At 33.5% G+C, this 25330-nt stretch overlaps 1 protein-coding gene across 1 annotated transcript in view; it reads left to right on the top strand.

The window, feature by feature from the left end:
- The first annotated feature begins 1562 nt into the window (after nt 1-1562).
- Nucleotides 1563-25330, top strand: part of LOC143246727 (RNA-binding protein 24-B-like) — a 41199-nt gene continuing 17431 nt past the window's right edge. The window contains exons 1-2 of the mRNA XM_076493818.1: nt 1563-2019; nt 23342-23468. Coding sequence (XP_076349933.1) covers nt 1828-2019; nt 23342-23468 — 319 coding nt within the window. The 5' untranslated portion in view covers nt 1563-1827. The remainder of the gene's footprint in view (nt 2020-23341; nt 23469-25330) is intronic.

Genomic DNA, 25330 nt, shown 5'->3' with positions numbered 1-25330 from the left:
TATTAATATCATATCAGTAACGTGACACAGTATCACACGTTGTTCTTGTGTTTTAACTATTCCGGTTATTAATATCACATCAGTAACGTGACACAGTATCACACGTGGTTCTTGTGTTTTAACTATTCCGGTTATTAATATCATATCAGTAACGTGGCACAGTATCACACGTTGTTCTTGTGTTTTAACTGTTCCGGTTATTAATATCATATCAGTAACGTGACACAGTATCACACGTGGTTGTTGTTTTTTAACTGTTCCGGTTATTAATATTGTATCAGTAACGTGACACAGTATCACACATGGTTCTTGTTTTATATCATATACAAAGCGCTGATACAATAAATATTACAAATTGATAGGAAATTTCCAATCCATTTTAATAGTGTTGATATCAAATATCTAAATAAATATAATTATATATTTGAAGAAAAAAAATCCCAAATGTCACGACAGTAACTTTCCTGTCAACTTTGCTGTTTTACAGTAATTACATGGCTGTCATGTGAAACATTTCGCATTCTGAAGACACCACGACGAACGCAGTAATTGGACCTAATTACTAAGAAACTGAATTACACTGTACAGACATGTAAATGTGTCCAAATTCCCCGTAATTTGTAAACATTGAATTTCCAACTCAAAGAGACTTCACTGCGATAGAGTAATTCTGATATTGGACTGCTGTCCGGAATGTAGAGAATAATATGTGCAACCTCTTTATTAGGATGAGGAATGTTAGGCCAATGATAATTTCAGCATCACACCAGATCCATAATCTCATTCCTAGTTGTTCTGGTTGTTTAGCAAACGGTTCTAATTTACTCGCTGAACATAAAAATCTATCGATTTCTTAACAGCCGAACGTGCCGTTATAATTTCACGTATATATCTCTCCTCTCGTTTATTGACGTTTCTCTTTGTTACAACATGATCATTGCTTGTACGATGTAACTTCCACTGAATCACTCTTTACTTGGGCCTATACTTGTTACGGATTACAGAAACTAGTCCTAGCCTCTCAACTTGTTGTCGCTCATACGTCCATATCTATCATTTAATAATTTACCAAACTTTGTTACTATGAAATAAAACAAAGATACTTGGTGGTTGACGGAGGGTGTTTCCATACTGCTGTTAGTGAGAATGTCAACCAATCTCGACTTAGTTTACTTTTAAAATATTGGGAGAGGGCTTCACGTGTAGATAACACACACACACGTATGTTAATTGAACAATTGCTGTCTAAATTAGTTACTTTTAGACTATCTGTAACTTCATAGGACATCCAACATAACAAAATGATAGTTTGACGGCATACTTACTTTATATTAAATTTTAACGCTAGTCTCTAAGTTAGATTTCTGTTTGTTTGTTTTTTAGAATGACATATTGATTTCTTTATTTACAGCGTGACACGGGAGCTCTCGCTTCCCGCACGAACTGTGAGCGCGTGACTCTGCCGCCAAATTTCGATTTCGTGGCGATATGTGATAGGACAGGTCCAGATGTCGAGAGCGTGGTAGGGCGGGATTAAAGTACCGCTAAAAGGCTCACGGTGTGAGTTACTGTTACTACATATTGAGAATCAGTGTTAAGTGGTGATGTTGCTGTTGTGGCCTTAGGCCTCGAGTAAAAGTGCCTTCGTACTGTCCCTGATGTATTATGATGTCACATTTCAATTAACTAGCCAGCCATCTAGTTAGATCTTTAGAGCACCAAGGCCAAACTTTCTAGACAAGTATTTGTACCCGGGAAAATATAACCGATAACGAGTGTAAAACAGTTTAGATCATTACTTCGTCCAGTGAACGGTTACAAGACAGCATGTCGGAAACCCCATTACAAGAACACGTCAATGAAGCCGTTGACACCACGTACACTAAAATTTTCGTCGGAGGGTTGCCTTATCACACCACAGACAAATCTCTCCGACAGTTCTTTGAAGTCTTCGGGAAAATTGAAGAGGCTGTTGTCATAACAGACAGACAGACAGGAAAAAGTCGAGGTTACGGTTTTGTACGTATTGTTTTTTGTTGTTAATGCAAGGTAGTGTTGTGTTATTTAGTAAAGTGACAACAGACGTAAAACCTACAGATATACGCAAGAAACATGTCTTTTGTTAAAGAAATAAATATTTATATTCTAGGAAGGTAATCTGACCGACATAAACATATCTCTCCATTTCCACAACTTCAGAGACAGGCTGTTATAATAAGGTGTAAACTAACAAAAAACGCAGTAGTTAAGATTCGTCTGTCAAATGAGACAGCTAATTTCACGCATATTGAGAGGAAAACTATCTGTCTATCTGTAGAAGCTGCCACAGAAGAATGCTACCATATATAACATAGAACCTCACCGTATATCCTGTGCACAGTCCAAACCACTGTTAAATTGTATATCTTGAACTATATATGAACAAGTAAAAGCATCAGGGTATATAGTGTTGAAGTCTATGTATATTAAACAATATTTGTATATATAAATATATATACACGTAATAACAACCAAAACTGTCTGTGAGAGTGTTGAATCCAGATGCTTGTTTCTTTAGCAATATTTATGTCTACGAATACAACGTTTATAAAATTCGAGCACAGTTCTCTGTATCTGTAGTAACCTTTGTGGTTGAACTATCGCTGTAATGTTTATGTTGTTAAATAGATTTAGCATCGTTCGTTTAGCTCTCGTCCAAAGTCTTTTGTTAGCCCTAACTTTTCTGATTGAGCTTATAAGCTTTCGCATCAGTCGACTTAAGTACTAACTTAACCTCACCATTTCCACTTTTCTGGCTTAAATTTTGTAGGCAAGTTAGCAGCCAAATCCTCTAAAGTTTCAAAACCTTTCAACGGATATTCTATTATCTTGGGACCTGACACTGAATCTATAATATAGATTGCACAACGGGGATCTTTGCAGTGGAGAAAATAATGTGCCAGAAAATGTCGTAAGAATCAAAGGGAAGTGTGTGATGGTTGCAAACAATGTGATTCTCACAGCTGTCCACTAAACTAATGAATGCAAAGTTTATTTAGTAGAACCATATGAAGGAGACCATGGTGTCAGGGAGGAAAAAGGTTTTAGTGACGACTTACTGGTGACACTGTAATCATTATCTTTGGAGGGTTTATTATCACTTGGAGATATAGACACGTGATGGATAAACCCAGTGTACCATGGGTTTATTACGACTTGGAGATATAGACACGTGATGGATAAACCCAGTGTACTGTGGCTTTATTATCACTTGGATATAATAGACACGTGATGGATAAACCCAGTGTATCGTGGGTTTATTATCACTTGAAGATATAGACATGTAGTGGATAAACCCAGTGTACCGTGGGTTTATTACAACTTGGAGACATAGACACGTAGTGGATAAACCCAGTGTACCGTGGGTTTATTACCACTTGGAGATATAGACACGTGATGGATAAACCCAGTGTACTGTGGGTTTATTACCACTTGGAGATGTAGACACGTGATGGATAAACCCAGTGTATCGTGAGTTTATTATCACTTGGAGATATAGACACGTGATGGATAAACCCAGTGTACCATGGGTTTATTATCACTTGGAGACAATTGACACGTGATGGATAAACCCAGTGTATCGTGGGTTTATTATCACTTGAAGATATAGACATGTAGTGGATAAACCCAGTGTACCGTGGGTTTATTACCACTTGGAGATATAGACACGTGATGGATAAACCCAGTGTACCGTGGGTTTATTATCACCTGGAGATAATAGACACGTGATGGATAAACCCAGTGTACCATGGGTTTATTATCACTTGGAGACAATTGACACGTGATGGATAAACCCAGTGTACTGTGGCTTTATTATCACTTGGATATAATAGACACGTGATGGATAAACCCAGTGTATCGTGGGTTTATTATCACTTGAAGATATAGACATGTAGTGGATAAACCCAGTGTACCGTGGGTTTATTACCACTTGGAGACATAGACACGTAGTGGATAAACCCAGTGTACCGTGGGTTTATTACCACTTGGAGATATAGACACGTGATGGATAAACCCAGTGTACCGTGGGTTTATTACCACTTGGAGATGTAGACACGTGATGGATAAACCCAGTGTATCGTAAGTTTATTATCACTTGGAGACAACTGACACGTGATGGATAAACCCAGTGTACTGTGGCTTTATTATCACGTGGATATAATAGACACGTGATGGATAAACCCAGTGTACTGTGGCTTTATTATCACTTGGAGATAATAGACACGTGATGGATAAACCCAGTGTAGTATGTATTTATCACACCATCAGACGAAAGTTTAAGTGTGAAGAAAGGTTATCCTAACGCATACGATTATAAAAACGTATTTTTAGTTTGTGATATTTATAATATATATAGTTTTATTACGACAACACGGTTGAGATGGATAATTAAAGAGACACGCAAAACTCAACATATACTCTAGGCCTAACGTTTAAAATTGCCCGATAAATATTTAAACTGCCTAGCGTCTTGCGTAATGGTTCTATTGTATCTGCCTCAGTTTGTTTCAAAATATATTTGCAAGTGCGTTATTCGTATAGTTTAATCGTGTTTTTTCATGATTAATTTTTCCAAAACGTTTCAGTTGCAAAATACTTAACAGAGATATGTTAAGCCTGTCATGTGCCTCACCGAGTTTGTGGAACATGTGGTTTAGAAAGGTAGTGAGTAACGCCAGATATTTAAAGTTGGTGTGTCGTCCACCGATTTGATGTGAACGTAAACAAATTTTAGTGTAGCTATTCTTTTAACCAAAGTACCAGTAAATGTGAGACAGGTTCTTAAACAAATGTCCGAGTAACCTGTGTAGTCGTGGCATGTCTCATGCGCAGGGACGTAGATTTTTTACACTCGATGGGGGGAATGATTTTTGCAACCACTTATGTGGACTGTTCAATTTACAAATTGGTAATCTCTGATTACGTGAACCTGAAAACTAAACATGCAGTCACAGAGTAATCTTGTTGCTACGATAGTTGGATGTATACTTAGGCCAACTGACTGATACTTACGAACTATCGCTTGGATCGAAAAGCTTAGAAGCACGCCTATATTAAAGATGTATACTTCGGCTACTGAAAAAGTCTATATCTAGGCTTAATTATGTAATTCGATTGGTAAAAACACGAGAATCACAAGAACAAACACACAATTTGTAGGCCTGTGATGCAATAAAACAATTCAACAGACCAAACTGTATGGGGGGATGATTGTATTCACCATACCCCCCACCTAAAATGAAGGGGGGATATATACTCCCCATCCCCTCAGAATCTACGCCCCCTGCTCATGCGTGTACATGAAAGACAGACGCGGAAACTACATTTACTGAGCCAAAACTGAGGCTTAAAAGCACAGAACTACGCCTAGATAGGGCTGTCAATCAGTGGTTCTGTGGTTCGCAACCCGTTATCACACACACACAAGTATACACTGAGATTGTAGGTGTGTTATAAAAGTGACCTGATATCGTTTTATTCGATTAGAGTATCCTACGAGTTGGCGGTAGATGGCGCTGACTAGCTCTTTCCAGCTAGTCTCTCACCTCAAAATTAAGAACGACATGTTCATTGCCCGTATAACCCTCGAGTTGAGTTTAAGCCCACGGAACTAATAAAAATACCGCTTTTCTACACATGAGGCTGAGTCACGTCCCTTCACACACGAGACATAACGTCTCTAGTTTGTTTGTTTTGAATTCACTCCCAAAGCTACACAAATGCTGTCTCCGCTAGCCGTCCCTATGTTTAGCAATGTAAGACTAGAGGGAAGGCAGCTAGTCATCGTCACCCACCGCCAACTCTTGGGCTACTCTTTTACCAACGAATAGTGGGATTGACCGTAACCTTATAACGCCTGAAAGGGCGAGCATGTTTGGTGTGACGGGGATTCGAACCCGCGACCCTCGGATTACGAGTCGAGTGCCCTAACATTTTCAAGTTAAAAATCACTTCAGTTTATCTATCTTAGAATATTTCCAAGTGAATAACCAATTTAATAAAGGTGGACTTAACTGGGAAAGGAATTATTTTCAAATTTTCTAACTTTGTTACTATTCCAGTAGAACACGCAGTAAAGAACATCAGGTAACCTCTTTTAGTGTTAGATTCGATATAGACTAGGCTCTGTAATGTTTTATGGTGGGTACTTTGATATTGCGATAATTCAGCAAAACCGAATTAAATGTAAAACATACAAGTTAAGTATACATATATAGGTTCACTGTCATAGCTTTTAAAATTTACTAATTTTTATTATCAAGAGATAAAAAATAAAGCCATTGCTTTTCACTAACAATTAGATGTTTAATAGTTCACCGTGCCCTAAGAATAATTTGTTTAGGGGTCAAATATCAAAGCTTAAAGTTGTATCTTTGACATTGTGACACATCTATCAGTACCATCTTGAACTTGTTTTCCGTTCCGGAAATAGAAATGTAACTTTCTGACCTTGACCTTTAACCAGCAAGGTTAATCATCAAGTGAAACGTTTATCCAGCATGGGAGGTTGGTTACTATTATCGACTCGCAATCTAAGGTTCACATTTTTGAATTCCTGTCACATTAAACATAATCGCCCTTTCAGCCCTGGGGGCGTTTTTATGAGGTGTCGTTTAATCCCACTATTCGTTGGTAAAATAGTAGCCCAAGAGTTGGCGGTGGGTGGTGATGACTAGTTGCCTTCCCTCTTGTCTTACACTTTTAAGTGACACTTTCAAATGGATAGTTTGATGAACTTAATCCATTAGTTTTCTCACAAAGAGACGATAATCAAGTCACACTTTAAATGGATAGTTTGATGAAGTTAATCCATTAGTTCTCACACGAAGCGACCATAAATGATGATGTGAAACGTACGGATATCACAAATTGATAATGGACATTTGAAAACTGCTCAGTATTAAACGTGTACTTCCACATGAGACACTGAACTGTTTATTCCTTTGAAACGTTTAATTTGATTATGTTCAGTTTATTTATATTCATATTTTATTTATATTAATATGGTGATACTTAGGTCCTGCATGGTCAGGTGATTAGGGATCTCGACTCGTAATCCGAGGGTCGCGGGTTCGAATTCCCGTTACACCATACATGCTCTCCCTTTCAACCGTGGGGTCGTTATAAGGTGACAGTCAATCCCACTATTCGTTGGTAAAAAGAGTAGCGCAAGAGTTGGTGGTGAGTGGCTCCTGTTTTACCAAGGAATAGAGGGATTGACCGTAACATTATAACGTCCCCACGGCTGAAAAAAGCGAGCTTGTTTGGTGTGATGGGGATTCGAACCCGCGACCCTTGGATTACGAGGAAAACGCCTTAACCCACCTGGCCATGCCGGGCCGGTTATAGTGTTGTAAGCGACTATCTGTAATTATATATATGTATTATTGTTTGTTTATAAGAAGTTTTCCATTACAATTAACAGTTTAAAACTTTCCGAAAGCCTGTATTTCAGTTTGTCAGATGCGTGTTAGGCGCAAACAAAGCGCGAGATTCTATTGTTGATTGATTTACTGAATATTTATCAGAGATGGATTAGTTAATGAATTGGTTAGTTTGTTACTTTAGTTTCATAAATATTGAGTTTATCTGGGGAAGAAGTGACGTTCTGTAAAATGAGGAAATAAATGAAGTAGCATTACTTGTGATGTTTGGCTTATCGTTATTTTGTGATGTTAGGCTTATCGTTATTTCGTGATGTTAGGCCTATCGTTATTTCGTGATGTTAGGCCTATCGTTATTTCGTGATGTTAGGCCTATCGTTTTTTGTGATGTTAGGCTTATCCTTATTTCGTAATGTTAGGCTTATCGTTATTTTGTGATGTTAGGCTTATCGTTATTTTGTGATGTTAGGCTTATCGTTATTTTGTGATGTTAGGCTTATCGTTATGTCGCGATGTTAGGCTTATCGTTATTTTGTGATGTTAGGCTTACCGTTATTTTGTGATGTTAGGCTTATCGTTATTTAATGATGTTAGGCTTATCGTTATTTAGTGATGTTAGGCTTATCGTTATTTTGTGATGTTAGGCTTATAGTTATTTAGTGATGTTAGGCTTATCGTTATTTTGTGATGTTAGGCTTATCGTTATTTCGTGATGTTAGGCCTATCGTTTTTTGTGATGTTAGGCTTATCGTTATTTTGTGATGTTAGGCTTATCGTTATTTCGTGATGTTAGGCTTATCGTTATTTCGTGATGTTAGGCTTATCGTTATTTTGTGAAGTTAGACATAGTTATTTAGTGATGTTAGGCTTATCGTTATTTTGTGATGTTAGGCTTATCGTTATTTCGTGAAACAGTGTAATTGATAAAACTTGTTGAAGAAGTAAAACGTTTTGCTTCTCAGAATGTGGACTTAGCATTGTTTTTAAATTAATAATTCATATTATCCTGTCACAGTATTAATTGAAACTGTTATTAAGCATTGAGTATTTTTCTTACTTTTGAAATAAAAACTTGGAAAAGTCAGACCAAAAATAATTTTGTTAGCTCTGACATTTAGAATTAATTTATTTTTGTTTATTATTAGTTTAGTCATAGAACACTTCATGAGTTAGCTTTTCAAGCATTGTTACAATGAGCGTGTGTGTGTGTTTTCTTATTGCAAAGCCACAAGTGGCTATCTGCTGAGTCCGCCGAGGGGAATTAAACCCCCTGATTTTAGTGCTGAAATCCGAAAACTTATCACTGTATCAGCGGGGGACTACAAGAGGCCCGGCATGGCCAAGTGTGTTAAGGCGTTTGACTCATAATCCGAGGGTCGCAGGTTCGAATCCCGGTCGCACCAAACATGTTCATCATTTCAACCGTGAGGGCGTTATAATGTTACACTCAATCCCACTATTCGTTGGTAAAAGAGTAGCCCAAGAGTTGGCGGTGGGTGGTGATGACTAGTTGCCTTCCCTCTAGTCTTACTAGCCGTGCTATCTGTGCTAGCCGTCCCTAATTTAGCACAGATCGCCCTCGAGTAGCTCTGTGCAAGATTTCAGAAACAAACAATAAAACGGACAAGAAGTGATGTGTACTACATCGACAAGACGAAACAGAAGCGTCACCTTGAGGCAATAACCTCAAAGAAATGGATATAGAAAGTAATAAAATTGGAGGAACTGAAACGGCAATAAAAGCTGTTCTCATCTTGACGTTTTGTCTTTTCAGAAAAGTCTGTAAGTTTAGTGGACTACATTTGTGTATCATGGCTCATTCCGTTGTCGGGCTTGTTATTGACTCAGCACATGTGCTTCTTTGTTAGATCAGAACCAAATGTATATATCCATGAATTTTTCTGTCCGATAAGGCGGTGACCACTTGTGTTTCTTGAAAACAAAACAGACATTAGGCTAATCATCAGAGTAACTTACCTGTAGTCGTACGGAACATCTATAAAAAATATCTGTTGGAGAACTAAAAAAATGAAAAAGCAGTGATGTATTTACTGACTCGTATAACAAGTGGAGTTTTATAAACAAATTTCATATGTACAGAATATATTGCGCGACGTATCTCAAACAATCGCTTTTCTTTGTAATCTTCAGAATAGTGTTAGTTGATGTTGTGTTTTGTATTTTTATAAATTAACTCTTATTCCTTGTACTTTCGTGACGCGATTTATTAGGTAAAAGTAAATATCTTTTTACTTACATTTTATATAAACAGGTTTAGTTCGAGTTTCGCGCAATGCTACACAAGGGCTATCTGCACTAGCCGTCCCTAATTTAGCAGTGTAAGACCACCAACTCTTGAGCTACTCTTTAACCAACTAATAGTGGGATTGACCGTCACATTATAACACTCCCACGGCTAAAAGAGCGAGCATATTTGGTGCGACCGGGATTCCAACCCGCGACCCTCGGATTACGAGTCGAGTGCCCTAACCATCTGGCCATGACCGAGTCATAATAAACAGAATTTCGATACTTGAGATAACGTCTTCTTTCTCTCTATTTTACTGTTATTTATAACCATAATTTGTCCAGTTTTTGTGACATTGTCTTATACATAGTTAAATGTTTTTCATTTTGTTCGTGCCCTAGTGTCTTACTTTTGTTTTTCACGACCTTGTTTCGTGTCGAACAGAAAGCGTGTAATGTGGTCAAAATATGTAAGTAAAGTGTAGTACCACGGTTATAGTTCAAGCTATATTTTTATATTTTAATTTAGATGTTCGTATTAAAAAAGTTAATTAATCTTTGATTTGAGTTAATTAGTTATTGAGTTAGGTTATGAAAGTTGTTGAATCTCTTCGTCTTTGGTTCAGTTAGTTAGTCAGTGAGATGTACATAGTCTTTGCTGTTTTTCATTGATTAGTGAGCACACGTGCTGCATGTAACTTTATTTATAAGTTAGGCGTAAATTAGTTTCGGAATTCTTGTTGAAATGTTGTTTCTGAGGCTAGGCCTACCAGTGAATGTATTCTACAGTAAACATAACTGAAAAGCTAAAGTAATATTCAATGTTACGTGGATTAATTTTAGCTTTATTTTTACCAAGCACTCCAGAAATACCCTTCCAACAATAGACCACGTTACAACAATAACACTATATTAAACCTATGTAATATTATTTCAAAAATACAACATTTCAACATAGAAAAGCTGAAGATGAATAATAGTAGTGGATTTGTGAAAGTATTGTTATTACAAGTTAAAACTAGCTATAAAACTGCAGTGTAAGACTAGACTTCGTTTACTCTGCATATTTTGCGTACACGTAACTTCTCAAACCTAAAGACTTTTTATGTGCTTTGTATCAAACTAGATTCTTATGACTACAAAAGATGGCTGAAAGAGTTGTTAGGAAATACGAAATTGGTAATTGATTGGAGAAGGAAAAACATCCAAATTCCATTCCAATCTCTCATAGTCCACTGTGCTTCAAACACACGCACAAATGAACTCTATTGGTTAGAACATGGGAGAAAATTGTCGTAATTCAATCAATGTGCAGAGCAGCGTTATCTTAAAGTTTCGAGTTATAAGCTGTAGTGAATATAGAAATTGAGTTGCCTTGATGGATTCATTCTATTTAAATTCTTTTATATTAGACAAACGTGTGTGAAATTATAGATCGTTGTGAAAAAAGACAAATGATACAAATTAATAAAGGTTTTATATTAATGAGACAAGGTAGACAGTGCCATATTATGAGAAACCCTCACTTAGAACAAATATAGAATGTACTCTTTAGTTATTACCTCGTGGCATACTTTCTGTAAGATTGAGATTTCAAATAATAGTGATGTTTTCCAGTAGTAGAACTAAATATTCACTTCTTTACGGCATCCGTTAGATGATCCATCTTAAAATTAAGCAGAGATGTTTTGTTCCCAGTCCCACCTTTGGTGTAATCCAAACAGATCCTGTGACAGTCTACAAGTAAAAGTCAACTCTCATTCTATAATGGATTTTATTTTTCAAGCTCTTGTGATGTACTTACTTAAACATTTTTAGGTTATTTTGAGTAGACTGCATACCTCTGTCTTTCTTTTCTCTTGAAAACATGAAAAAACTCGAACAAGTTGGCAAAAAAAAGAGAGCGAATTCTCTGTGAGGATATTCAGAAGCGTTCATTCTCCATACTGCAAGAGGAGGAAAACAGATGAAAAAAGGATGGGATGTAACAGTCGAGTCGAGAAACTTGGCAGTAATGGCAAAGCAGTTACGTCAGTTCTCCTTCAAAGCAGCCTATTTGACAGTAGTGATGTGGTCAAGATTTCTACTACCTGAACTGCATACACTTAATGCATGAAATATAATAATAATCTTGAGTATTGGTTCCACAGAAAACTATATTCTACGTAAAGAATATCCTAATGACGTGAAATACTTGTGTAAAGCATTACAGTTGCTAAATGTTTTATTGTCGTGTCTTTTGATTATCATGAGAAACAAGCGAAAGTAATGAGAAATGTATTTATAATTTTTTGTGTAAGTTTTATTCAATCTCAACTATTTACAAGAGTTTCTGCAGCAATGATATACTAGTTTATTCTGAACAAAATTTACATTTTCCAATATATGTGAAACTATAATATGAGTTATGTTTAGGTTTGAACAACCAAGCTTATCCAGTTTGGTCTGGATTGATCGACTCGTTTAGGAAGAAATGCGTGCACAGATGGACAGACAGCCCAACTTGATGTGGGGTAGTTACCACACCGGTATTGGCCTAATATGTATGGTACATATGTGAAGAACGCCTGTACAACGATTACTAGACTAAGCCCTGCTAGGCAGACTGATAACAACAATTTTGTATTTACGTAAAGCTGGTTTTTAGAACAAATAATGGAACAAATAGGTAGACGTACTTCACCCAAAGTTTGGTATTGTCATGACTTGAAGTTGACCTAGCCGTACACGAAGAAATTAACTATTCATACAAGGACATTATAAGAATCATACTAGGATATTACAACAGTCATACTCGACGTATTTAACTACACATACTAAAACATTATAAGGGTCTTACTTGACGTATTTAACTACACATAATAAAACATTATAACAGTCATACTCGACGTATTTAGCTATACATAATAAAACATTATAACAGTCATACTCGACATATTTAACTACACATAATAAAACATTATAACAGTCACACTCGACGAATTTAGCTATACATAATAAAACATTATAACAGTCACACTCGACGTATTTAGCTATGCATAATAAAACATTATAACAGTCACACTCGCCGTACTTAGCTATGCATAATAAAACATTATAACAGTCACACTCGACGTATTTAGCTATACATAATAAAACATTATAACAGTCACACTCGACGTATTTAGCTATGCATAATAAAACATTATAACAGTCACACTCGACGTACTTAGCTATGCATAATAAAACATTATAACAGTCACACTCGACGTATTTAGCTATACATAATAAAACATTATAACAGACATACTAGACATATTTAACTACACATAATAAAACATTATAACAGTCACACTCGACGTACTTAGCTATGCATAATAAAACATTATAACAGTCACACTCGACGAATTTAGCTATACATAATAAAACATTATAACAGTCACACTCGACGTATTTACCTATGCATAATAAAACATTATAACAGTCACACTCGTCGTACTTAGCTATGCATAATAAAACATTATAACAGTCACACTCGACGTATTTAGCTATACATAATAAAACATTATAACAGTCACACTCGACGTATTTAGCTATGCATAATAAAACATTATAACAGTCACACTCGACGTATTTAGCTATGCATAATAAAACATTATAACAGTCACACTCGACGTATTTAGCTATGCATAATAAAACATTATAACAGTTACACTCGACATATTTAGCCAAGCATAATAAAGCATTATAACAGTCATAATCGACGTATTTAGCAATACATAATAAAACATTATAACAATCATACTCGACGTATTTAGCTATACATAATAAAACATTATAACAGTCATATTCGACGTATTTAGCAATACATAATAAAACATTATAACAGTCACACTCGACGTATTTAGCTATACATAATAAAACATTATAACAGTCACACTCGACGTATTTAGCTATACATAATAAAACATTATAACAGTCACACTCGACGTATTTAGCTATGCATAATAAAACATAACAGTCATACTCGACGTATTTAGCTATACATAATAAAACATTATAACAGTCATACTCGACGTATTTAACAACACATACTAGACCTTTACAAGTGTCATACTTGACTATACATACTAAAACATTAAAAGATCCATACTGGACGTATTTAACTACACATACTAGAACATTATAGGAATTATACAAGACGTAGTTAACTATACATACTAGAACATTATAAGAATCATACTAAACGTATTTAACTACACATACTAGAACATTATAAGTATCATACTTGACGTATTTAATTATACATACTAGAACATTAAAAGAATCATAATCAACGTGTTTAACTATACACACTAGAACATTATAGGAATCATACTAGACGTATTTAATTATACATACTAGAACATTATAAGAATCATACTTGACGTATTTAACTATACATACTAGAACATTATAAGAATCATACAAGACGTATTTCACTATACATACTAGAACATTATAAGAATCATACTAGACGTATTTAACTATACATACTAGAACATTATAAGAATCATACTTGACGTATTTAACTATAAATACTAGAACATTATAAGAATCATACTTCACGTATTTAACTATACATACTAGAACATTATTAGAATCATACTTGACGTATTTAACTATACATACTAGAACATTATAAGAATCATACTTGACATATTTAATTATACATACTAGAACATTATAGGAATCATACTAAACGTATTTAACTATACATACTAGAACATTATAAGAATCATACTAGACGTATTTAACTATACATACTAGAACATTATAAGAATCATACTAGACGTATTTAACTATACATACTAGAACGTTATAAGAATCATACAAGACGTATTTAACTATACATACTAGAACATTATAGGAATCATACTAGACGTATTTAACGGTACATACTAGAATATTATAGGAATCATACTAGACGTATTTAACTATACATACTAGAACATTATAATAATCATACTAGACGTATTTAACTATACATACTAGAACATTATAAGAATCATACTAGACGTATTTAACTATACATACTAGAACATTATAAGAATCATACTAGACGTATTTAACTATACATACTAGAACATTATAAGAATCATACTTGACGTATTTAACTATACATACTAGAACATTATAGGAATCATACTTGACATATTTAACTATACATGCTAGAACATTATAGGAATCATACTAGACGTATTTAACTATACATACTAGAACATTATAAGAATCATACTTGACGTATTTAACTGTACATACTAGAACATTATAAGAATCATACTAGACGTATTTAATAAAACATACCAGAACATTATAAGAATCATACTAGACGTATTTAATTATACATACTAGAACATTATAAGAATCATACAAGACGTATTTAACTATACATACTAGAACATTATAGGAATCATACTAGACGTATTTAACTGTACATACTAGAACATTATAGGAATCATACTAGACGCATTTAACTATACATACTAGAACGTTATAAGAATCACACTAGACGCATTTAACTATACATACTAGAACGTTATAAGAATCACACTAGACGTATTTAGCTATACATACTAGAACATTATAAGAATCACACTAGACGTATTTAGCTATACATACTAGAACATTATAAGAATCATACTAGACGTATTTAATTATACATACTAGAACGTTATAAGAATCATACTAGACTATTTAACTATACATACTAGAACGTTATAAGAATCATACTTGACGTATTTAACTATACATACTAGAACATTATAAGAATCATACTTGACGTATTTAACTGTACACACTAGAACATTATAAGAATCATACTAGACGTATTTAATTATACACACCAGAACATTATAAGAATCATACTAGACGTATTTAATTATACATACTAGAACATTATAGGAATCATATTAGACGTATTTAACTGTACATACTAGAACATTATAGGAATCATACTAGACGTATTTAACTATACATACTAGAACGTTATAAGAATCACACTAGACGTATTTAACTATACATACTAGAACGTTATAAGAATCACACTAGACGTATTTAGCTATACATACTAGAACATTATAAGAATCATACTAGACGTATTTAGCTATACATACTAGAACATTATAAGAATCATACTAGACGTATTTAATTATACATACTAGAACATTATAAGAATCATACTAGACGTATTTAATTATACATACTAGAACATTATAAGAATCATACTAGACTATTTAACTATACATACTAGAACATTATAAGAATCATACTAGACGTATTTAACTATACATACTAGAACATTATAAGAATCATACTAGACGTATTTAACTATACATACTAGAACATTATAGGAATCACACTTGACGTATTTCATTATACATACTAGAACATTATAAGAATCATACTAGACGTATTTCATTATACATACTAGAACATTATAAGAATCATACTAGACGTATTTAACTATACATACTAGAACATTATAAGAATCATACTAGACGTATTTAACTATACATACTAGAACGTTATAAGAATCATACAAGACGTATTTAATTATATATACTAGAACATTATAAGAATCATACTAAACGTATTTAATTATACATACTAGAATATTATAAGAATCATACTAGACGTATTTAACTATACATACTATAACATTATAAGAATCATACTAGACGTATTTAACTGTATATACTAGAACATTATAGGAATCATACTAGACGTATTTAACTATACATACTAGAACATTATAAGAATCATACTAGAAGTATTTAACTATACATACTAGAACATTATAAGAATCATACTAGACGTATTTAACTATACATACTAGAACATTATAGGAATCATACAAGACGTATTTAACTATACATACTAGAACATTATAGGAATCATACAAGACGTATTTAATTATACATACTAGAACATTATAAGAATCATACTAGACGTATTTAACTATACATACTAGAACATTATAAGAATCATACTAGACGTATTTAATTATACATACTAGAACGTTATAAGAATCATACTAGACTATTTAACTATACATACTAGAACGTTATAAGAATCATACTTGACGTATTTAACTATACATACTAGAACATTATAAGAATCATACTTGACGTATTTAACTGTACACACTAGAACATTATAAGAATCATACTAGACGTATTTAATTATACACACCAGAACATTATAAGAATCATACTAGACGTATTTAATTATACATACTAGAACATTATAGGAATCATATTAGACGTATTTAACTGTACATACTAGAACATTATAGGAATCATACTAGACGTATTTAACTATACATACTAGAACGTTATAAGAATCACACTAGACGTATTTAACTATACATACTAGAACGTTATAAGAATCACACTAGACGTATTTAGCTATACATACTAGAACATTATAAGAATCATACTAGACGTATTTAGCTATACATACTAGAACATTATAAGAATCATACTAGACGTATTTAATTATACATACTAGAACATTATAAGAATCATACTAGACGTATTTAATTATACATACTAGAACATTATAAGAATCATACTAGACTATTTAACTATACATACTAGAACATTATAAGAATCATACTAGACGTATTTAACTATACATACTAGAACATTATAAGAATCATACTAGACGTATTTAACTATACATACTAGAACATTATAGGAATCACACTTGACGTATTTCATTATACATACTAGAACATTATAAGAATCATACTAGACGTATTTCATTATACATACTAGAACATTATAAGAATCATACTAGACGTATTTAACTATACATACTAGAACATTATAAGAATCATACTAGACGTATTTAACTATACATACTAGAACGTTATAAGAATCATACAAGACGTATTTAATTATATATACTAGAACATTATAAGAATCATACTAAACGTATTTAATTATACATACTAGAATATTATAAGAATCATACTAGACGTATTTAACTATACATACTATAACATTATAAGAATCATACTAGACGTATTTAACTGTATATACTAGAACATTATAGGAATCATACTAGACGTATTTAACTATACATACTAGAACATTATAAGAATCATACTAGAAGTATTTAACTATACATACTAGAACATTATAAGAATCATACTAGACGTATTTAACTATACATACTAGAACATTATAGGAATCATACAAGACGTATTTAATTATACATACTAGAACATTATAAGAATCATACTAGACGTATTTAACTATACATACTAGAACATTATAAGAATCATACTAGACGTATTTAATTATACTTACTAGAACATTATAGGAATCATACTAGACGTATTTAACTATACATACTAGAACATTATAAGAATCATACTTGACGTATTTAACTATACTTACTAGAACGTTATAAGAATCATACTCGATGTAGTTAGCTATACATACTAGAATATTATCGACGTATTTAATAACACATAATGGAACATTGTACGAGTCACACTCGACGTGAATAAGTATACATACTAGAACTTTATAAGAGTCATACTTAATGTATTAACTATACAAAATAGGACCTTATTGAGTCATTCTCGATTTATTCATCTATACACACTAAGATATTGTAACAGTATATTATTACAACGGCTGGTATGGATATTAAAACATTAATCAAAATAAAGTACAGAACAACGTTTTGACCTTCTTATGTCATTTTTAGGTTAAAAAACAAGATGGCCTAATGTATCTCAGAACGGTTGGTATGAGTATTAACTTCTATTGATAAGCAGAGAACAACGTTTCGACCTTCCTAGGTCATCTTCAGGTTAAGAAAGAGAGAGTTTGCAAGTGACCGTTGCCGGACACATATGTTAGAGATGAGAGTATAAACGGTTACGGGATTGTATGGGGCGTTGCAGTTAAATGTTATATTATGAATTGATATAGGTATATTGGTTTTAGTTGCTGTATAAGTTGGGCTTCTTTGATTTTGCGTTTGTTTATATCTGTTTCTCTACTTAGTGTCTGGGAGTTTTCTATGGTTATGTTGTGTTTATTTGATTTACAGTCTTGAAAAACGTGTGAAGGTGACTTTTTATGTTCTTTGAATCTGGTTTCCATTTTTCTACTTGTTTCTCCAATATAGAAGTCGTGACAGTTATCACATTGTATTCTATAAATAATGTTGGTGTGGTGTTTGTCAGTGTAGTTTTTACATATTATAGACCTTAGTTTTGTGCCTGGTTTTTTGAATAAATTTGGTGTTTACCGGAATGTTGTGTTTTATTATAAGTTTTTTTTTCCAAATGTTGGTTATGTTTCCACTGATGTCGGGAACATATGGTATACAACAGTATAAAGTTTTGTGGTTTGTTGTATCTTGGGATTTATTGTTTGTTTGTTGTTGGTCTAGGTGTGTGTATAATGTTTTTCACGGTTTTTTAAGGAGATTTGTTGATGTTGATGAAGTGTTGTTTTATTTTGTTGATTTCATTGTTAATTTTATCAGGTGAACATAGTTTTGTGTCTGTTTATTTGGTTTCTTAATATGTTCAGTTTTTGTTTTGTTTCATGTGCTGAGTCCCAGGAAATGTATCGTCCAGTATGGGTTATTTTTCTGTGGATTTCTGTTTTGTATTGTGTATCAGTTCTAGTGATCTTGAGGTTAAGAAATGATATTTGGTTATTTTTTTCCTGTTCACAGGTGAACTTAATGTTGGGTTGTATCGAGATAACGTGGTTGAAAAACTGTGTGTTCTGTAAATAGGAATCCAGCATTTGTATCATCAACATACCTGTATAATGGTGGGTGTAAGGCTGAACTGATCGCTTGAGATTCAATCTATGTCATAAAAATGTTGGCTAGAACTGGTGACACGGGATTCCCTATACTTAGGCCATTTATATGTAGGTAGTTTCAGTTATTTGAACCGACAATGGATATTTGCAAACTCTCTCTTTCTTAACCTCAAGATGACCTAGGAAGGTCGAAACGTTGTTCTCTGCTTATCAGTAAAACTGTTAATACCCATACCAGTCGTTCTGAGATACATTTTTATTTCAAGTGGGTTTCTCGTCATGACGGATATTTACAATAATCCACATTGTAGCTCATAAAAATGATTCTTTTTGTGTCAGTAAACTGCTTTCTGTTCACAATTAACGTGTTTTTTGTTGTTTTTTTCAACTCAAGGTATTTGTAATTTTAGCTTTGAGGATATTTGGGATGTTAGAAACAAATGGAAACACGTTTATTTTGTTTTCACACGAGATAGATGCGTGTAGATAAACTAAAATTACAATCAAATTATGTCCAACTCTTACTATATTCGTGGAACCTTAAATAGTCCCAGCATTAATAACGATCCATCAAATGGATTGTAAAGTATATGTAGACGGTCTGCTGGATTGTTACTAGTTAAGTGTTTAGACAACTAGAGATGGTGACAATTTCTGGCGCGCTTAGTTCACTGATTGGTTATCAGGTGATAATAGGCGGGGCTAAAGTAGGCAACCATTGGAGTCACAGAATCAATAAAATATTTTATATTGATTTTACCTTCAATACAATCACTAATGTTCTACATCGTTATTGTTACAGATATTGCAGTATAATTGATTTAAATATAAATCAAACCTTTACTTATTTCAATTAGTTAGACCTTAAAGAAATATTTAATAATTTCATATTCATAATTGTAAAAATAACAGAAAAAAAATGTGTAGTTTCTTGTACTACAGTATTGTAAACCAAACTTGAACTGGTTTCGTATAGTACAGTATTGTAAACCAAACTTGAACTGGTTTCGTATAGTACAATATTGTAAACCAAACTTGAACTGGTTTCGTATTGTACAGTATTGTACCTGGATAATGAAATTTACAAATTAATCTATTTTATATGTAAAAACGGGCAAATTTGTACATTTTCATTTACATAAGGTCTGAATAAAACAACATATGAATCAAGATTTACATGTATTTATACTAAAGTTGTACAAAAATGTTTAGAAGTGAGTAGTTTTTCGAGATTTGCGACTGTAATGTAAATCACTTTCACCTATTATCCCCCAAATATAGTCTCCCATCATGTTTTCGACTTTGGCAGTAAGACGTTTCACAAAATAGTATTCCAAGGAGTTATAGCACTATAAGGAACAGTATTCTGGACAGCTATAAACCTATACTGAATATTCTAAACGGTTATAAAATTACACTGAATATTATTGTAAGAGATTATAAAGCTACACTCCATGTCAGTCTAAGCTACTATGATACTACCTGTAACACCTGTTTGCATTGATGTAGCAGGTTTTTCACATAAATCTTAGGTATCTCTCAAAACTCAAAAAATCCGTACCGGAATTTATGTTGTAACGTTTCTTTAGCTAAAGATTTTACGAGAGTTCTGTGTAGGCCCGGCATGGCCAAGCGTGTTAAGACATGTGACTCGTAATCTGAAGGCCGCGGGGTCGAATCCCCGTCACACCAAAGATGTTCGCCCTTTCAGCCGTGGGGGCGTTATAATGTGACGGTCAATGCCACTATTCGTTGGTAAAAGAGTAGCCTAAGAGTTGACGGTGGGTGGTGATGACTAGCTGCCTTTCCTCTAGTCTTACACTATTAAATTAGGGACGGTTATCACAGATAGCCCTCGAGTAGCTTTGTGCGAAATTCAAAAACAAACAAAAGAGTTCTGTGTATAGCGCATGCACACACGTATTGTGTGTAACACAATCCACACGTGCGCAGGTGAAGGTTTAGAACGCCAACAAAAACAAGACTGCTGTATAAATGTCTTGACTGATTGTGAATTTAAATTAAACCGTTGGATTTTAATTCTACTGCTCGTCAGACTTCTAGCGATATTAAATCCACCCCAACTCTCCGGTAATTTAACTGTAATTTCGAGGGCTTCTAACCCTAAAAATTTGCTATCGATACCTACTACGAGAAGAGCGCAGATAGTCTTTACAACAAAGAAAAAACACTGAAGTAATTCTCCAAGTTCCTGATCATTTCCAAATGTTAAATTTTGTTGTTTCTTTAAACATAATAAAAACAACAGAAATTTAAATATATGCTATTAAAGATCTTTATTCACAGAAAGTCTTATGGAACGAAACTCATGCATACATTTTGAGGATTTCATAAACGCCACCCTCCCCATGACAAATTAGTTGTAGTTAAGCCTACGTTTACACTGATATTGTTTCGATCACTTTGTTATTTTTCTGCTGGAAGCGAAGCGAGTGTAGGGTATAAGTCTGTTGCTAGTCGAACAGCGTGAAACCCTATAATCTTCGGTTGTCTAGGTGATTATCCCATCACAGAAAATAATCCTAATTACTAGTGGTGACAATCTGGTCATTGGTGTTGGGAAACCTAAACACTCAACTACAAAAAGTTATCGACTTGTTAAAAGCTCAGTGCTGAGACACAACAGTTTTTAACACTTATAATAAAGACCTATTAGGCTTCACTGAACGTCTTTGTCCACTAAGTAACACGCCATTCCTAAACCTGAGAAAAATCAACAGTCTCGTTCTCAACACCGCGTGTAAAAACAGAAAAAAAGGTTTTCTCTGAACACCCTCTTGGAACCTTGCCTATCATATAACTTTCGTGCCATATAAAAAAAATTGTGAATTCTATTTTGCTTCTAAGTTGTAGAAGAAAATTCTTTTTTCAGATAGTCGTTTTCCTTTCGTTGTATACAAAATTAGTGTTATTAATTGAAATACAGACGATATTGTTAGTTAGAAAATAAATATCACAAACAGAAACTTGTATGGTGAATTTCTACATTACAAGCTTGACTTCTTAATAAACTTACGTGCAACTTTGTGAGACTTACGTTTCATAGCTTTTCACATGTAGCCAGTAATGTTTATATGTTTATGTTCTACTAGCTTCATTACTGCCTTAATCCTACCATTTTAACCACTGTTTATAATAGTAAACTTACTACAGGCTACCTTAAGCCTACAATTTTAACTACTGTTTATAATAGTAAACTTAATACATGCTACCTTAATCCTACCATTTTAACTACTGTTTATAATAGTAAACTTAATACATGCTACCTTAAGCCTACCATTTTAACTACTGTTTATAATAGTAAAGTTAGTACATGCTACCTTAAGCCTACCATTTTAACTACTGTTTATAATAGTAAACTTAATACATGCTACATTAATCCTACCATTTTAACTACTGTTTATAATAGTAAAATTAATACATGCTACCTTAAGCCTACCATTTTAACTACTGTTTATAATAGTAAAGTTAGTACATGCTACCTTAAGCCTACCATTTTAACTACTGTTTATAATAGTAAACTTAATACATGCTACATTAATCCTACCATTTTAACTACTGTTTATAATAGTAAAATTAATACATGCTACCTTAAGCCTACCATTTAACAACTGTTTATAATAGTAAAGTTAATGCAGACTGCCTTAAGCCTACCATTTTAACAACTGTTTATAATAGTAAACTTAATACAGGCTACCTTAAGCCTACCATTTTAACTACTGTTTATAATAGTAAAGTTAATACAGACTACCTTAATCCCACAATTTTAGCAACTGTTCGTAGTTGTTTAAATTAATCTAAAAACTTTATGGTTTTGTCCTGTCACAGGTGACCATGGCTGACCGGAAGTCAGCTGAACGGGCTGTAAGAGATGCCAATCCAATCATTGATGGAAGAAAGGCCAATGTGAATCTCGCGTACCTAGGGGCTAAACCGCGAGGAAGCCTAACGAATGGTGAATAAATGCTAAGCCTGAAAGTTTCGTAGATGCTGTGTTTACATATTTTAATGTTAGACAGCACTAGTTCATGGTTTATGTTCTGATCCACTTATTACGTGATTTCTTGTACTGTTCATAACAAACTGCCTTTACTGGTTAATTTATATCTTTATTCAGATCAAGTTAGACACTTTCACTTGTGTATTTTAGTTTTCATATCGCCTTATAAATTTTAAACACCTGTGGATGCTCATATCAGACTCTACATGTTTTAGTATTGTTCAGTGTTTATGTCAGACCACACTTGTTCTCAGTATTCCTCATTGTTAATGTCAGACTACACTTGTTCTCAGTATCTTTCATTGTTAATGTACACTTGTTCTCAGTATTCCTCATTGTTAGTGTCAGACTACACTTGTTCTCAGTATTCCTCACTGTTAATGTCAGACTACACTTGTTCTCAGTATCTTTCATTGTTAATGTCAGACTACACTTGTTCTCAGTATCTTTCATTGTTAATGTCAGACTACACTTGTTCTCAGTATCTTTCATTGTTAGTGTAAGACTACACTTGTTCTCAGTATTCCTCATTGATAGTGTCAGACTACACTTGTTCTCAGTATTCCTCATTGTTAATGTCAGACTACACTTGTTCTCAGTATCTTTCATTGTTAATGTCAGACTACACTTGTTCTCAGTATTCCTCACTGTTAATGTCAGACTACACTTGTTCTCAGTATCTTTCATTGTTAATGTCAGACTACACTTGTTCTCAGTATCTTTCATTGTTAATGTCAGACTACACTTGTTCTCAATATTCCTCATTGTTAATGTCAGACTACACTTGTTCTCAGTATTCCTCATTGTTAATGTCATACTACACTTGTTCTCAGTATTCCTCATTGTTAGTGTAAGACTACACTTGTTCTCAGTATTCCTCATTGTTAATGTCATACTACACTTGTTCTCAGTATTCCTCATTGTTAGTGTAAGACTACACTTGTTCTCAGTATTCCTCATTGTTAGTGTAAGACTACACTTGTTCTCAGTATTCCTCATTGTTAGTGTAAGACTACACTTGTTCTCAGTATTTCTCATTGTTAATGTCAGACTACACTTGTTCTCAGTATTCCTCATTGTTAATGTCAGACTACACTTGTTCTCAGTATTCCTCATTGTTAATGTTAAACTACACTTGTTCTCAGTATTCCTCATTGTTAGTGTCAGACTACACTTGTTCTCAGTATTCCTCATTGTTAATGTCAGACTACACTTGTTCTCAGTATCTTTCATTGTTAATGTCAGACTACACTTGTTCTCAGTATCTTTCATTGTTAATGTCAGACTACACTTGTTCTCAGTATCTTTCATTGTTAATGTCAGACTACACTTGTTCTCAGTATTCTTCATTGTTAATGTCAGACTACACTTGTTCTCAGTATCATTCATTGTTAGTGTCAGACTACACTTGTTCTCAGTATTCTTCATTGTTAATGTCAGACTACACTTGTTCTCAGTATCATTCATTGTTAGTGTCAGACTACACTTGTTCTCAGTATTCTTCATTGTTAATGTCAGACTACACTTGTTCTCAGTATCATTCATTGTTAGTGTCAGACTACACTTGTTCTCAGTATTCTTCATTGTTAATGTCAGACTCTACTTTTGTGTAGTAACATTTAACACTTGGATATTTTTCTTTATTCTGTATTTCTTTCAGTCTCTTTACTTGTAAGTGTCATGTTTTATTTCTAACAACTAAAAATATTCTCTTCAGTGACCTTATATTGTTCTGTCTTCTGAATAAAACATAATATTTGTCTTTAGTAATTCACTGAAACAAAGATATACCTCCCTCACCCTTCCCTTCCTCTTCC

The sequence above is a fragment of the Tachypleus tridentatus genome, chromosome 3 (genome assembly GCF_004210375.1).
Source record: "Tachypleus tridentatus isolate NWPU-2018 chromosome 3, ASM421037v1, whole genome shotgun sequence".
NCBI lineage: Eukaryota > Metazoa > Arthropoda > Merostomata > Xiphosura > Limulidae > Tachypleus > Tachypleus tridentatus.
This window is presented reverse-complemented; position numbering and strand designations above follow the sequence as displayed.